Genomic DNA, 17,240 nt, shown 5'->3' on the forward strand with positions numbered 1-17,240 from the left:
TTTGTTTAAACCTACCTATGTTTACATCTCAAAAAAGTGTAGCAAATTTTCAAGTAAGCACTATTTTGATAAATCGACCACATATTTGAAATCAAAACTGTTAATTTGTTGATGAATTTCTCAAAACAAGGCCAGTCATTTATATAATGCATTTCGTAGCTCCTAAATGACCAGAGCCGTTGAAACTGAACTAGACGATGACGATACATTGCATTGTTATAGGGCAGCAGACTGGGTATTAGGCTTGGGCGATCTCTAATATTTTCAAATCATCCAATTGTGGTTACTCGAGATCGCCGATAGCCAGATCGCCAGTCTGACAGGCTACATTGAACATGTAATTGGACATATTATGGATACGCAGAGCGGCTTTTGCTTTCATCTATGAAACTACACCGGCTCGGCTGTCCTGCCTCCTTCTTGGCTGACGTGCTGACTGTGGAGGAAATATTTATTCATAATTCAAATTGAAAGTCCAAAGAGAAATTGAAAGTCCAAAGAAGAAAAACAAAGCGAGATCAAATTAAAAATATATATTTTTTTAATTTTCCATTTGGCTTTTCCATTTGGATTTAATATTTGGCTTTTCAATTTAAATTTAACATTGGCTTTTAATTTGGATTTAATATTTGGCTTTTCTATTTCAATTTAACATTGGCTTTTAATTTGGATTTAAAGTGATGGTTCGGAGTAATTTCACCCTAGGGTCTTTTGCACCATGACCTCGAGCCAAACACCCCCCCCAGAAGCTTTTTTCACCTGGGTCAAACATTGGGAGAGTTAGCGTAGCGTAGCGTTATCAGCTGAATAGCTTAGCGCAGGGGCTAATGGATCGAGTGATGTATCTCGTAAATGACCTCACTAATAATGCCCGAAATGATACCAAACTTCTACACTAGTACAAATAGGTTATGTACTCATAAAACGATGGATTGGAAAGTTTGTAAGTACACCAGAAGTTTATGAACACTTGCCTGCTCTCTTCTGCTCTCTGTTGCTGCTGCTGCTACCTGCAGTAAGACGAGTGCTTAGGGCCGTCTACAAATTACAACACCGAAAAGAGATGCAACAAAAATATTTATTAATTTAATGATTATATAAGGTAATGTCTCCAAACTTACCTCAATTATAACTTGTCTCCTGCTAGTTATACTACAGCACTTACTTTAAAAAAAAAAGTTAAATTAATAAATATATTTGTTGCATCTCTTTTCGGTGTTGTAATTTGTTGACGGCCCTAAGCACTCGGCTTACTGCAGGTAGCAGTATATAAAGAGTAGAGAGCAGATTCTAGATGTTACAGTTCTGTCAAATCTCTTTAATGTAGGAAAAAACAATCGCCGATCATTCCTCCGATCTTTGATATACGAATTGATCGCCAATCGGCACAAGCCTACTGCAGTGTTTTCCACACAAAGACTAATTTGTGGCGGTGCACCATACAATCAACACCGGCTGCCACATATTGCGTTTCGTTATTAATTTTATTTTTTAAACGCTATTTAAAACACGCAGCGTATTCATTCTGCTGCATTTCCTTTCCCGGCTCTCTTCTGTCTCTCTGTCTCACACCCACCCACCCACACACCCACACACCCACACACCCACACACCCACACACACAGCCCCTCCCCCACCGTGCACACAGCATCTGTCTCCATGAAAACGAGAGAAGACGGCTGGCGAAATTCACAAGTTCACGAAAGGTTGGTATCTCATGAACACCTTTACACCATCACCCTGAATACAATGTTGTCAGTGTGTTAATGTTGGAGTCCAGACCCGACTCTTAGCAAACAAGCGATTGTGCCTGCTTTAGAAAGTTAACTAGTCGCAAGTTTGCGGTAAAATGCAGTTGGGTTGTCGAGGTCAAAACACTATATAGCAGCTGTGAATCAAATAAACGTATTATAAACAATGTTATGTCATTTTTTTACTCTAACACTGAATGTTTGCTGCTTCAATCCAGATGAGTATTGAAAAGTATTTTCCGCGACCCATGCTGAGGATGAGGACCAGCCTGAACCGGAGGTATCAGTCTGAAACAGAGCTGAACAGTCCGACCAGTGTAATTAGATATGTTATTAATTTGTTTACAATATTTTCAGGCTTCAACCAGTGAAAGAGAGGGTCAGGGAGAGAAAGAGATAGATTCGTTAGGCATTAAAGTAGGAGAGGAGGACAGCATCCAACAGCGTGATCCTCCGTTTTTCATACTTGATTGTTACGAAAATAAGTATCTCTCACCACCCCCACCCCCCACGCAACAAATTGCTTTCTAATCTGTGGGAAACACTGCTACTGGTTATCGCTCATTATATGCCATGATGTGATGGTTTCCTTGTTAAAGTCATTGTAAAATTCAGAGTTTTAGGAACGGACGGAAATCAGTCATACACACGCTACTGTCCAACTTATTTTTGTGGACATTACGCGGTTTGTATGCACAAAATACAGGACGGAACGGAACGCACTTTACTTTTATTAAAATGGCAGTGCAAAAAGTAATGGGTGACGTCATAGATGCGAAAATAAGTATCTCTCACCACCCCCACCCCCCACGCAACAAATTGCTTTCTAATCTGTGGGAAACACTGCTACTGGTTATCGCTCATTATATGCCATGATGTGATGGTTTCCTTGTTAAAGTCATTGTAAAATTCAGAGTTTTAGGAACGGACGGAAATCAGTCATACACACGCTACTGTCCAACTTATTTTTGTGGACATTACGCGGTTTGTATGCACAAAATACAGGACGGAACGGAACGCACTTTACTTTTATTAAAATGGCAGTGCAAAAAGTAATGGGTGACGTCATAGATGCTACGTCCACTATTTCACACACACACACACACACACACACACACACACACACACACACACACACACACACACACACACACACACACCATGTGACCCAGGTCTCCATTCTCCATTTGCAGCTTTGGACTGCTGGCTGACTGTTGTTTTTCTTCAGGTCAGACTGTTAAGGGACCATCTCTCTCTCTGTTTCCACCAACACCTGCAACAAGAAGAAAAACAGCTGCTTGTTAGATGGTTGCCAAGGAGATAAATGGCCAGCTGATGCTGTGTTGCCATGGTCCAGGCATCATCTGGCTGATTAGTCTTGTGTCCCTGATTTTTTCCACAAACTGCCAGCCAGTGATAAACAACCTGAGTAAGTGTGGACTTTGTTTCTTATAGTTACTGGATTCACCTTCTACTCTCTGTGTTGGCGGAAACAACTACAATCTTCGAGCTAGCAAGCTGCATGCTAAACATGGCAAGTTTTTAAGAAAATTTTGATCGTGCAACAAGGCAGGCCTGCTTGGTTCTTTATGGGAATGATTGTAAAGATTTACAAAGAATATGTTTAAAGTTACGGCATTTTTTATCCAACTGGGACATTTTGGGACTGATTGTGGCAGGATTGCTGTGGATTAAGTAACGTTACACACAGCGATACAAATTATGTTTAACCATGTATCCAGCTAAATGCAAACAATCTATCTCCTATCCTGTAATGTATGTGCGGTAGAGCCAGACCTTACTCCAGTGCTGTGGAGTAAGGTCTGGCAATGCAAAACTAGCAACTAGTAATAAGAACTACCTAAAATGACAAAAATCTTTGGGAAAAATATACAGTATTTGATGTGTATTTTTGGCCCACGTCGGCACGGATCTACACTGCAGTGAGTCACTAGGGGGCGAACCGCAAGCTAGGGCTTTGACTCCGAAACTTATGAAACGTTATTCGAATATAATTCAAATATTTAAAAAATAATAATGATATTCAAACAAATATTAGGCAGCTCTTAATATTCAAACCTGTTATGGGCATTATTTTTTGTAAATGTGTTTGCTTGTTAACGTTGTTTTCAATTCAGATTCCGAGGCTTTTTCACGCATTTCAAAATGTAACTACACGTCGCGGCGACGCACTTCACTCGGCCGTGGCTTGCATTTCCCCCTGACTCATTTCCTGGTTGTCCTTCTCCATAAACAACGTGAAATCAAGGAGTGGGTTAACTTTTCCTGCTCCAGATGTCTCACCGTGGTCAGAAAGAACAGGGGAGACACTTTGTTCCTCTCACTATGACTCTAGAGTTGCTACTCGCTCTGAAGCTACCGGTAATCACCGTCACTCTCTCACTCAAACAAACACTCCCCCCACCCCCACACACACACACACACACACACACACACACACACACACACACACACACACACACACACACACACACACACACACACACACACACACAGGTATAAACATCAGACCACTTACGTAGGCTACGGTGAAAGCTCCTCCTTCCTGTCGAAAGCATAGTGTTTGTGTTTAATCCAGGGTCTGACTTTTAATAATTGCGTTTTTCTTCTGAAAACATTGTCTGCCTATTGACATTGACTGATACACTGCCCTCTGGTGGACAGAACATATACAACTTAAGTTTGATAAAAAATATAGGTCTTACTGAAGGAATTGAATGGTCAAAATATTATTAATAAATATTAGAATATATTTGAATATTAATATTAATAAACAAACAAACTTCAAATATGATTTTTGGGCAAAAGTCAAAGCCCTACTGCAAGCTCATCCGTCCTCTCTTCATGTGTGACGGAGAGTGTGGCTCCGATACACTAGCAGAGGTGCGGTGCAGACGGAGCGAAATTACGTTGCCTCTGCAGTTTGTTTAAAGCTGCAGTAGGTAAGATTGTGAAGATCCAGGACTTCGCCAACAAATTTGAACATCAACAACTTCTCAGTCCCTCCCCCCTTTCTGCTGCAGCACAAACCGTCTCCTAAGCCCCTCCCACACAACGGAGTTTGAATTATTTTATTAACAGAACTGCCTAGGCATGTCAGACAACATGTTCAATAACTAAACACTAACACAACGTTAACTTTACTCACCAACAGTAAAACGATGCTAACTAGCAGGCTACCGTTAGCCATTTCAGCATCATATCAGACCCGACCACTGTGCAAACGTTACGATCATCCTCACCAACGTAGCTTTGTGGACTTATGACTACTAATAACCAAGTGGACGCGATAAACGAATAAATCGCGTAAATATGATTACCTATCGAAGATGTACCTGGTCGAAACGTCTGCATCGTTCTTGAGATCTTTAAAATCCCGCAGCTCACGCCACCTCTGAAAAGCCACTCCAATATTCACCGGAGTTTTGGAAAACCTTTCTGCAGCTCGTGCGCGGGGAGGGGAGAACGCTATATGCGTGTACGTGCCTGAGCAGTGATTGACAGGCAGATAGAAACCCCTTGTGGCCCTGATTGGAGAAAATCAACCGGGAGCGGTGGAATTTTTCCAATGGCACTACAGGCTGTAGGAGGTGCCAGAGGAGCTGTTTTTTTTTTATTTTACCTAATTCATGTGGTTCTACTGGAACATAGGGTCAGTTTCAGCAAATATGACAGAAAGTTAGTTTTATAAGACTTACCTACTGCATCTTTAAGTCACAGTGTGAATTGTGGTAACACTTTTCAAAACGTCATGCAGTCAGCGTTCCCATGCAATGTTATATAGCCTAATGGTGAGGCGAAAGCGGTCGCGGTGCAGTTAACTACTCTTGCTCTGAGACAGAAAGTCACAGCACTGTTCTCTATTCCCTGGTGACAGACTGACAGGCTGGAGGTTGTAAGGCAAGCCAACTTTATTTCTATAGCACATTTCAGCAAGAAGGCAATTCAAAGTGTTTTACATTAAACAATAAACAGCAACTGCAAAGAGATAGAAAATAAAAAATAAAATAATATACAAATACAAGAATAAAAGTTACAGTGTAGAGGAACATTTATTTGATTTAATAGGTTGGAGGGACAGGTTTGGGAGGGGAGAGGGAGGTGTTTTATTTTGTGTGGTGTGTAATGTTCTAAAAACAGTGTTTCCTTTAGGATTTCTTTTAACAGTGAGGGCAGGGTTGTCTGAACAACCCCCAGTTGTGATTGAACTTTTTTTTTTGAGGAACTATAGGGCACTTAACATCTAGAAAAGGTGTACAAAATGAATTGGACCCACCGCGGTGAAGTTTTTGGTGGAGCTGTTGGTTTAATAGTCGACTCGGAAGAAAGCAAACGTTTTGACAATAAACTACATCCACACAACAGTATGTGGAGTTAAACTGGATGGGCCCAATAACCTCTGAATAGTTCTACTTGTTGTTAAATTGCAATGTGAGCGGCAGCCAACGAGGGGGTGCATTATGTCGGCAGGATCATTTAAAAGGCAACCGACTACATTTTTTGTACAGCCCTATTTCTGATACCGTGATTGGCAGACATTTTGCCATGGTGGGCCGCCACTACAAAATCAACATAGAGGAAACACTGAAATAAATTGGATAAAGAGGTTGGAATTATTTTATTATCATTTTTTGTTATGACAGAGAGTACCAAAAAAAATTTACCGTTGGGTAATTTTTACCAGTATCGGTAAAAATGTGAACAGTACTCAACCCTAAACTCGACCTTCATTGGGATCTTAACTACTCACCTGTAATGTTTCATCATGACTGCATCTTGCATCGTTATGACGCTATCACAGTGCCAAAACTGGCAACAGACAGACAGAAATATAAACAAATCCGCCTTGGTGGTAGGACCCGCTCATAGACTGTAAAAAATAATGTCCGAAGCTTCCTGGCCTGAAAAGTGAAGCAATGCAGAAGTATCTTAAACCTATCTAAATTTCCATTAAGGGGCAACTCCGCTGGTTGTAGAAAAAGTTGGTTACTATACTACAGAAGTGTATGGGAAAATGACACTACTTCTCACTTGATTTATTACCTCAATAAACATTTCATTACAACAACATTAATGAGTTCATGGCTTCAATTGCTACTTTCAAGTCTTTTTAAATCACCATGATGTTCATTTACTTAATTATGGTTCCATTAATTTAAAATGACGATATAGCAGGGGATGCTTTAGAGTCATGGCTACACGCTAACCTGATAATCAGGACAGAGGCTTAACATGCTAACCATGGCACTGTATACAATAGCTTTGAACTTGTTTCTGGGTTTTGTTCGTGTTTTAATCTTAAATGTTGACCCTCTCACTGTGTGTTTTCACTTCATCAGAGTTAATTGGAACATTTGGCCACCTAAAAATGTCTTGTTCAGCATTATGCCAACCAAGCTAGCTAGCTATCGCTAGCGGAAAAGTTTGCAGATTTTCTGTACTGCCGTAACGTTACATGCAGATAAATGGTGGCAGTACCCAGAGGTCCACATTTACCCACCGATAAATCTCCACTGGTTGACTGGCTTCCAAAGGTTGGAAACAGTGGCGGCGCCAGAGATTTTCTTTTGCTGGTGCTTTGGGGTTGCTGGACGTTTCAGTGAGGGTGCTCTGAAATTTTGAGTTTCCCTTGACACAAATAGGCTAACGTTACACACACACTCGCGCAGATGCCCACCCACCTCCACCGCGGTTTACTTAACGAGTGAACGAGAGAGATTGATTTAAAGTTGCCGATACAACAGCACCATAGAACTCTGATTAGCCCACCAAACATATTTCAAATACCAGCCAACAAGCCGGGTTCAAACAATCATTACTGCAGCTCTCATACATTGGCTCAGAAGATTAATGCAGCAGGCCAAATACACCACACACAGCCAAGCACACACATAAACACGCACGCGCATATCCTCACACAGTTTTCACATTTGCACATATGGTCAAAATACTGTAGTCATATCTTAATATATCTAAATAAGCCACAGAGGGCGAACACGTTTTCTGGACTAAAAATAAACCGATGTCCAGTGCGCTGTATAACTTTAGATTCGGTGATCCATTTATTCACATTTCTGTAAAACACATGTTTATTACTGTAATGCTCTTCTACGAGACAGAGATAAGAGTAAAGTTCTTATATGGACCCCTATCTGCTGACTCACCACTGTGCCGCGTGTGGGGTCCCCCTGTTTTTTTTTTTTTTTGCGGCGCGGGGGGGGTGTCCCCCCCCCGGGGGGGGCCCCGCCCCCCCGGGCGGCGCCCCCCCCCCCCCCCCCCCCCCTCTTCTTTTTTTTTGTGTTTTGGTTCTCCCTCTCCCTTTTTTCTCTTTTTTTTTTTTTTTTCCCCACACGATCGTTATAATGTATAATTGCTAGCGTTAAACTCACTTCTCTAATCCTAACGGCTCCAAATATTGAGCTCTTCTTCTTCTGTGTGAATACGTTAATGCGGAAGTAAGGTCAAAAGTTCAATGTGTGCTGCGGTGCTGGGTGCTGCACCCTTTGGCCGAATACGATCACCTGTGTTTTTTTATCCTAAAAATTATCGGTTTGTTTTATTAATGTATTTATTCATTTTCAAAATATAAATTATACTATTTACACATTAACGATTTTTTATTTATTTATAAATCAACCACAGCAATTTCTTGGGGATGCTAAGGGGGTGCTATGGCAATCCTATGGGTAGCTACAGCACACCCTAGACCCTCCCTGGCGCCGCCGCTGGTTGGAAAATCTACACCTCGGATTTCCGACTCGTTCGGAAAATCGCCCAACCAAGACAGCTGCTCCATGCATCAACAGTTAAGTAGTGAACGCTGTAGTAAGATTGAGTTTATTAGCACTTCTGTCTTAATTGTGTCTCACTAAATCAGTCACACAAACTAGGCCTACTGTCCAACATATATCTATTGACGTGTTTTTACGCTGTTTGTAGGGACAAAATACAGCAGACCGCACTATTAAAATGGCAGTCCAAAAACCAATGGGTGACGTCATATATGCTAAATCCACTATTTTACATGCAGGGACCATATATGGACCCAACAGTAAGTATCCAGGGCCCCATTATGCCATGATGACACACACACACAAACACACAGAGAGAGAGAGAGAGAGAGAGAGAGAGAGAGAGAGAGAGAGAGAGAGAGAGAGAGAAAACAATACCAGCGTGTCGCTGTCGCGGCTGGTAAATATTCTTTATTATTAATAGAAATTGGCCATATCAGAAGTATATTTTGATACCAATACTTACGTACTTTTAATTAATTGAGATTGTAATGCAACTAACATAGCTAGTATTTCTACACTGGGAACAGATATAAAATTAAAGTCACGTTACTTCTGCCACCAGTGATCTTGTGCAGCTGTCAGATTATTTAAATGTGGTCATGTTAGAGGTGCGTGCGTCATACAGTAAACGTTTATACTATTTTGCCACATAATGTTTATACATGAATGATCATAATTGAAACACCTGAGTTAATAACCTGTGGTGTACTGTGTGTGATGATTCCCCTTCCCTCTCCGTTCTAATGAAGCGTCTCGGTGTCTCGCTGCCATTATAATTGCAGTTAGCACGGTAGCAAACGTTAGTTAACGTGGTGTTTATGCAAAGACGTCACAGACACAGTTTGACAGGTTAAATAAAATGTTAAAAGTCCGTCCGGTCTTACCTATAACTGCTCCATCACTGCTCACCGCGACACACAGGGGGAGGTAAAAGCTCCAAACCAGCTCCAAGCTATCTAACGTTAACCTGTCCATTTACGTCCACCAGTTAGCAAGCTACAGTTCTTTCAAATGTGAGGACACTTCCGGTAGGACCTATCAAAATAAGAACAAATAGAAAAATTTGTCGTTAGCCTACCATAGAAATAAAATTGATTTGATGATGGACTGATCAATTTCATTTCTATGTCCGTTACTTTATAGATGAGAATAATACAAAATAAATGTATTACAGTCAGTGTCAGTGCATTCCAGCTAATGTACTTGTGTGTTTGTGTGAACTGTAATGAGAAAGCAAAATATAGCATCCTGTGATTTTTTTTTCTCTACACAATTGAGTCAGTCAAGCTTTGAGTAGTATTCCATTATTATTATTTTTTTAACAAGATTTTACCTGCAATGTTTGAATACTTTTTACTTCTTCTACCCACTGCGATGTGGAAACCAAGGTAGGCTACTTTGCCCGTTGATATTATGGGGCGTTAGTTCCTGCGCATAGTTAGTAGTATCCTACTGCATTGCATTTACAGTTAGGCCTACTTATGTAGATTATTAATACCAAATACAAATAAACTAATACATTATTATAGATTAGTTACCCAATAGTGTATAAGGTAATTAAAATGAGCTCCACCTTTACCAGCTGCAATATTAATGTGTTGAACATGTTAATGCATAACTAATCCAATAGTATAATTCTGAAATGGGCCATTCTGATGAATGAGCTCTCTTACTTTTGCACTATTTTTAATGCTAATACTTTTGTTATTGAATTAAATACAATACATACATACAGGACTTCAGATTATTTTTACACAGTGGTGTTGGTGGTGTCCCCTTGGTTAACACTTAATTACTATATATGATCAATATTACTTTATTAACAGGTTATGTTATGCAGACATTTAAAGTAGCTGTGATAAAACCTCTTCTGAAAAAACCCACCCTCGATCCTGAGGTCTTAGCTAACTATAGACCTATATCAAATCTTCCCTTTCTCTCCAAGATCCTTGAGAAGGTAGTCACTAATCAGTTGTGTGACTTTCTACATAGCAGTAGTTTATTTGAGGATTTTCCGTCAGGATTTAGAATGCATCATGGCACAGAGACGGCACTGGTGAAAATTACTAATGACCTTCTAACTGCTTAAGACCAAGGACTTGTCTCCATACTTTTCTTACTAGATCTGAGTGCTGCATTCCTTACTATCAGGAATAAGTCCCTTAAGATTCTCCAGCTGATCCAGAATGCTGCAGCGCGTGTGCTGACAAGAACTAAGAAAAGAGATCATATTTCTCCTGTATTAGCTTCTCTGCATTGGCTTCCTGTAAAATCCAGGATTTAATTTAAAATCCTTCTCCTGACCTACAAAGCTCTAAATGGTCAGGCACCATCATATCTTGAAGAGCTCATAGTACCTTATTGTCCCACTAGAGCACTGCACTCCCAGAAAGCAGAGTTACTTGTAGTTCCTAGAGTCTCTAAAAGTAGAATGTGAGCCTGTGCCTTTAGCTATCAGGCTCCTCTCCTGTGGATCCAGCTCCCAGTCTGGACTCGGGGGGCACACACCCTCACCACATTTAAGAGTAAACTTAAAACTCTCCTCTTTGATAAAGCTCATGGTTAGGGAGTGAGGAGTTGCAGCATTCGCCTCAACCACCAGGGGAGGGTGTGTAGCCACAGTCATGGTGCGCCCCCTCCCTATCTCTGCTTCTCTTCATAGAAAGCCTATATTTAGGGAGTAAGGAGTTGCAGCATTCGCCTAGACCGGCGGGGGAAAGTGTGTAGCCACAGTCACGGCGCGCCCCCTCCCTATCTCTGCTTCTCTGCAGCTCTTAGCTATGCTGTTATAGTTTTAGACTTCCGGGGGACTTCCTTTGACACACTGAGCTCCTCTCTCCTCTCTCTTTTCATCTGTGAGCAAATGCTTGTTACAAACCTAGCTCTGGGGAACTTGTTCCCCTAAGCCCTTATGTTTTCTCGCCCCACAGTTTTCCCTGGATTAGGGTGGCACCTAAATCATGGTGTCGCCGTGGTCCTGCTAGGCGCCCTGCTATGCCCTGCAGTGCCCTGCTATGCCGTGCAGTGCCCTGCTACGTCCAGCTACGCCCTGCAGTGCCCTGCTACATCATGCTACGCCCTACAGTGCCCCACTACACCCTGCTACGCCCTGAACTACTACAACAACTACTATTTCTAGTCCTAGTTCCATTATCTTTATTGTGACTATAATTGCCAATGTTCATTATACCCCCAACCGGCACCGGCAGACAACCGCCCACCAAGAGCCTGGGTCTGTCTGAGGTTTCTCCCTGAAAGGAAGTTTTTCTCACCATTCAAGGTTCTGCCTAAAAGGAAGTTTTTCCTCGCCACTGTCACACTAAATGCTTGCTCTTGTGGGAATTACTGGAATTGTTGGGTCTTTGTAAATTATAGAGTGGGGTCTAGATCTACTCTATCTGTAAAGTGTCTCGAGATAGCCCTTGGTATGATTTGATACTATAAATAAAATTGAATTGAACTGAATTGTTGCTACGTTTACACCACTGATCAGTGTATTGTATATATTCAGAGCAGTAAAAAGGATTTTATAAATACTGAGGTCATAATACAAAGTCATAAAAAGTTTGGAGTGACCTTAAAACACTTTTTCTTAATAATAGTAATATAGTAGTAGGAATTTATTTTCTGTGGTAATGTAACACCTATATGACTTAAAATTAAGTGTTCAGATTTGATAAATGTGAATAAAATAATAAATATGACTTAATTGTTACACCAGTTTTTATACTAGTAAAATAGCATAGTGTATAAACATCCATCCATCCATCCATCCATCCATCGATATACGGCTCTGTCTATGCTCTGCATACATCCGTCCATCTATCTGTAGAGACATGTAGTGTATGAAATTTTGTTTACAAATTCAAGGCTCGTTGATCAGGGTGTAACTGTGGTGTTCATGTGGGTCCCTGCACATGCAGGAATACCAGGTAATGAGCGAGTGGATAAATTGGCAAAGGAGGTGGTCAAGAAGGGAAGTGTAGAACTGAATAGTAAATTATAAAAATCAGATGGGAAAAGCATTGTGTGGGAAGAAATTTCCTAACAGTGGCAACACTATTGGGATGGTGGAAGTAAAGGGAGAAACTTGCATATAATACAAAATAAAGTAGGAGGGGTGAGGTACAGTGGGTTTAACCGGCAAGAACAAGTAATTATCAGCAAATTGAGAATTGGTCATAGTAGGTTGAACAGTACACTTTTTATGTTGGGAAAACATCCGACTGGACATTGCAGTTTGTGTGAGGAAATAGAGACAGTGGAGCATGTCCTGATGTCATGCAGAGAGAGAGGGGTCATGTTTGCTGGATTACGTAAATTAGGATCAGTGGAACTCAGGTTTACAGATGTTCTTGAAAGTGGAGTTACCATGAATGGAAGGCAATATTTATTTGCATTTTTGAGAGGCACTGGACTACTTAGGAAGTTATAGTAGAATGTAATGAAGTGAATAAATAGGTAATGGGTAATTACCAATAGGAGGCAGTAATGCAACGACTTGGATGCCAACTGCCGTTAAAATCTAAAGAAGAAGAAGAAGAAGAAGAAGAAGAAGAAGAAGAGACATGTAGCAAAGAACTTCTAATATATCCGTAGACCGGCTTTGCATGTAGTATCTGCCTCCCAACACGTGGGGACGCTGGCAGCCTGTCGGTTAACAGAAACGGAAACTATTTTGTTTATCAGTGGCTACATCCTGTTGGTCACAGCTCTTCTTTCAATCTGCTCTGGAACTATTCATACTACAAAACAGACTATATTTTGTCCCCGCCACTTTGTAATATTCAAAAAACTTTGTTGCACACGTCGCTTAAAGCGGTCAGGAGAGTTTAACTTAGAAACATCTGCCTGGAAATCCTATTTATTTTTTTTTTTTTTTTTACTCTGGAGGGTTCAGTGTTAGCTTGTAACTTACCGTTAGCCTGCTGCTCTGAGAGCAGTGATGCTCGCTGACAGAGTTTATCTTTCTGCGTATTTCGACTGTTGACTCAAACCCGAGAGCCTTCATACATTATGGCGAGTGAAAACGCCGAGACAAACGCGGGGAACGATAATGAAACTGGTCCACCATCCGAACCAAACGAGCACGACTATGCCCACACTGCGGCCAGTAACTTAACTTCGACGGAGGCGTCTTCCTCCTCGGTTACACCGGCGGCTGACGGTGGGGTCCCCGCGCAGGAAAGCTTTACGACAGCGGCTGAACCCGAGCATAGCTCGCCAGGGCAGCCCACCCTGCCGGTGGAGCTTCCCGAACCGGCTGTGGGTGCCGAAGTGGACTGCCCCGGTGGAAATGATGTGGAGGTGTCTTCTCCTCCGAAGACCGAAGAGGACCCCCAAGAAGTAGATGCGACTAAACGTGTTGCTGCCATCTCTCCTGCAATGGGAATTGGCCGCTGGCGTCCTAAGCGGCCGGAGGACAAGAACTGCGCCACCTGTAAGTTTGAGTTCGAGCGGCAGGGCCGCAGGTTCAACCGGAGGGCAGTGTACACCTTCAGCAACCCGGAGACTGTGCAGTGGGTCTTCCCAGACGCCACAGTCAACGAGAAGTCCTTCCTTTGCGAGACCTGTGCACAGGTCATCAGGAACAAATGCAAACGCAAACAGAGCGGGAAGAGGACTCTGTGGCTGAAACCGCCTCAGACAAAACGGGTATGTGTGTGTGTAAGTGATACAATAGCGATATTGATAACAGTGGTATCACAATCCAGGCGATTCTGCCATATAGGCCTCAGATTTACACAGAGGGCTACCAGTCTGCACACAAACCATTGATATGGTCATGTTTCATACACTTGGGATCCATTAAGACGTTTTAATGTTTGATGTTTGCTGTTTTTGTCCTTGGTTTGGGTGACTGCAGTCAGTGGTGAAAGACAAGAATAAGAGAGGTCGCAGGATGGGGAAGAAGAGCAAAGCGGCGCTGCTGGTGAGCAAGTCCTGCTACAAGTCTGCTTTCAAAATGCTCTGGTCCGCCAAAGGCGCCCGGAAGCCCATGATGGAGTTCTGGAGCAAACAGCTGAAAGAGGAGGTGAGGACAGAAGCTCTTCCTGGTTGATAAACCTGTTAATCCGGATAAATATATCCAACTTTAAGGCTTCATAAGGCACATAGCACTTGTTTCTTCATTGTTATGTAACCGCGGCATGATGTGTGTCCTGGTGATGGTACAGATGAAGGCGCTGACGAGGCAGACAGACAGTCCCTTTCATCAGAAGGTGTCGAACAGAAAGCCCCTGTCTTCCTTCCCCTGGCGGCGCTGTCTGAACTGGGCCCAGGACAAAGCTCCACTCGTCACCACCTGCCTCACCGCGCTGTTCCCTGACATCACCGCTCTCTCTAAGAGCAGCAAGTAAGTCTCACAGTCCACAGAGCTTTAACACGGGCCATTGGCCAGGTTAAAAAAAGTCAAGGAATTCTAATTTCATTTTTTATTATTATTATTATCTACTTAGACCTCATCATGGGGTCCTTGGATCAAAATCTGGTAAGGCGTGGGTCAGCGATCTGATGAGTATCTGTTCTTTTTTTTTTTTTTTTTGTGCAGCCAGATGTCGGCGGACCAGGCCCAGACTCTGCTGGAGCGCCGGGCCGTGTTGGCGCTGTCCATCCCGCTCTTCACCAGGAACATCTGGAAGAACAACTTCCTGCAGGCCGCTCTGGGGGCAGAGTTACGCCTGCAGGGCTGCTCTGGCACTGCCCTGGACGCCCTCAACACCATGGGACTGTGTCAGAACAAAGACACGGTCAGGTTACTGCTGCACAGGCTCCGAAACGGCAAGAAGAAGACAGTGAGTATCATGATCGGTGGTGCTGGTGGGGTGTAGGGCTCACAACTAACTTGTTACACGTACGCTGGCGGCAGCTAGACCGTATCTCATCAACAATAGGGGGAGACAAAACGACAGCAAATAAAGATGAAATGAACATCTAAAGTAAAGGAAGTATACAGTTGTACTCATCGAACGGCTTGTCTGATTTAGGAGTCGTCGTCACTAGTCGACCCCATTGGCTTTTTTTCTCCGGTGAATTAACCTGTTGAATCGGGGTCGGTGAGAAGAATCACTCTGACTGGCTGAAAAGAAAACTATAATGTCCAATACCGTAAAACTTATTATAAAGACTGTAGGCCTCTCTCCCTCAGCACCGTGGTTGGTGCTAGCCTGAGAACTGGGCACCCTCCAAGCAAGCTAACTAGCCAGCTGGCCAGCCCGCCCACTAAATTAGTAAAATTAAAAAAATGTAATGTTTAATTCACACACTTTTTCACAGCGTAGGAAAACCCATTGCTATCACCAGATCAGTGGAAACTATGCTTCGGCTCATTTTATGCTTCCCCACCGCAGGGAGAATTCTTTGCCGAGAGAACGGATGACAGCCCGGGAGATGGACAGTCTGGTTAGCCATCTCCCGCTGTCCGCTTACGTCACAGCGGTTTTCCTTTTTGAATGCCAAATAGATTACTGCCGCCTGCCGGAGTGGAGAGTTATTTCTTCTCACGCAGGCGCAGAACGTTGGTAGGCAGTCGACTGAACTCTTAGTGTTGTGTTCAAGTGCTTTTTGGCCAAGACACAGTCGGCCTTCATCGACACTAGTTCTTTCCGTCTGCCTAGTGTTTCAGCACCTTAAGGCTAGTGGTTCCCAAACCAGGGCGCTGAACCTTCTAAGGGTCACAAGATGAATAACAGGTTAGACAGAAGAAGAAGAAAAAAAATACATATCTAAGAGAGGATTGTTACTGCTTTTTTTCTTGTGAAGTACCAGAGTTTTTCACTCTTTGGGAGATGATCAATTCTGAGATGAGAACATCATTCTTGTTTCTTAACTTTGTGCTCTTTTCCTGTCAGCTAACACAGAATGGACGGCAGATGAAAGGAGAACAGATGTCAGACGTGGAGGAAGAGGATATTGAAGAAGAGGGGAGGAGGAGGAGGAAGAAGAAGATGATGATGATGATGATGAGGAAGAGGAGGAAGACGACGATGACGATGAAGAAGAAGAGGAGGAGGATCAGGAAGAAGGCGAGGAAATGGAGATGGCGGTAGAGGAGGAAGAAATGGATGCGGTAGAGGTAGAAGTGCAACAGGTAGAGGAGGAAAAGGCAGAGATGGAGAAGAAGAGGAGGAAGAAGAAGGCAAAGAAGCAGAGGAAGGAGGAGAAGAGGAAGGAGAGGGGGAAGCGGAAGGAGAGGGAGGAGGTGGATGAAGAGGAGGAGGAGGAGGAGGAGGAGGATGATGATGATGATGAAGGGTCGGAGCAGAAGAAGAGGCGGGTCGTGGTGGTGAGGCTCGGCCTGCTGAAAGGACACTCAGAAGTCGGACGATCTGACCTATCGGCTCCCTAAGACTTTGTAGGCCTCGCCCAAGGACAGGCTCACCTCCAGAGTGCGGGACAGAGGTCCCGCCCTCATCTCTGGGGGTATTGAAAGGGATTCTGGGAATTGTAGGACATCAGTAACTGGAGGGAAACCAATGAGGGCTTTACTTTAAATTCTTATTTTGATGTTGAAAATCAGTTTGAGCCAGAAACGAGTTAATTTGATCCCAGAAAAGCCTCACAACACAGAACTGCTCCCCTGAAAGTCAGACTAATAACACCCGCACAGCTGATTGATCACATGATCAGCTGCATTGGTGTAACCCCTGGGACGCGTTCAGCCCCGACAAAACGTA

The 17,240-nt window shown here is 42.9% G+C and overlaps 2 protein-coding genes across 3 annotated transcripts in view; one reads left to right on the forward strand and one right to left on the reverse strand.

The window, feature by feature from the left end:
* The window catches only part of kctd6a (potassium channel tetramerization domain containing 6a), a 40,512-nt gene extending 30,922 nt beyond the window's left edge, over positions 1-9,590 (reverse strand). Inside the window, exons 1-2 of the mRNA XM_039797285.1 lie at positions 9,450-9,590; positions 2,911-3,023 (exon numbers count right to left, since the gene is read on the reverse strand). Coding sequence (XP_039653219.1) covers positions 2,911-2,937 — 27 coding nt within the window. The 5' untranslated portion in view covers positions 2,938-3,023; positions 9,450-9,590. The remainder of the gene's footprint in view (positions 1-2,910; positions 3,024-9,449) is intronic.
* Positions 9,591-13,233: 3,643 nt separating this feature from the next.
* LOC120557186 lies at positions 13,234-16,732 on the forward strand. 2 transcript variants are annotated; one of them, XM_039797286.1, is made up of 5 exons: positions 13,234-14,232; positions 14,432-14,599; positions 14,742-14,920; positions 15,116-15,359; positions 16,416-16,732. In XM_039797286.1, exons 1-5 carry the CDS (start codon positions 13,582-13,584, stop codon positions 16,611-16,613), a joined length of 1,440 nt encoding a protein of 479 aa, XP_039653220.1. In that variant the 5' UTR covers positions 13,234-13,581; the 3' UTR covers positions 16,614-16,732. The 2 variants fall into 2 exon arrangements, with proteins under 2 accessions (XP_039653220.1, XP_039653221.1); XM_039797287.1 differs by having other exon boundaries at positions 13,237-14,220.
* The last annotated feature ends 508 nt before the right edge of the window (positions 16,733-17,240 follow it).

Source organism: Perca fluviatilis, chromosome 4 (assembly GCF_010015445.1).
Source record: "Perca fluviatilis chromosome 4, GENO_Pfluv_1.0, whole genome shotgun sequence".
Taxonomy (NCBI): domain Eukaryota; kingdom Metazoa; phylum Chordata; class Actinopteri; order Perciformes; family Percidae; genus Perca; species Perca fluviatilis.

Excerpts from the sequence above, each read along its gene's own strand:
- LOC120557186 (XM_039797286.1), top strand. The coding sequence starts at position 13,582 with ATGGCGAGTGAAAACGCCGAGACAAACGCGGGGAACGATAATGAAACT. Across the intron at positions 14,233-14,431 it reads CAAAACGGGTATGTGTGTGT|TCAGTGGTGAAAGACAAGAA; the intron begins GTAAGTGATACA and ends GGGTGACTGCAG. Across the intron at positions 14,600-14,741 it reads GCAAACAGCTGAAAGAGGAG|ATGAAGGCGCTGACGAGGCA; the intron begins GTGAGGACAGAA and ends GTGATGGTACAG.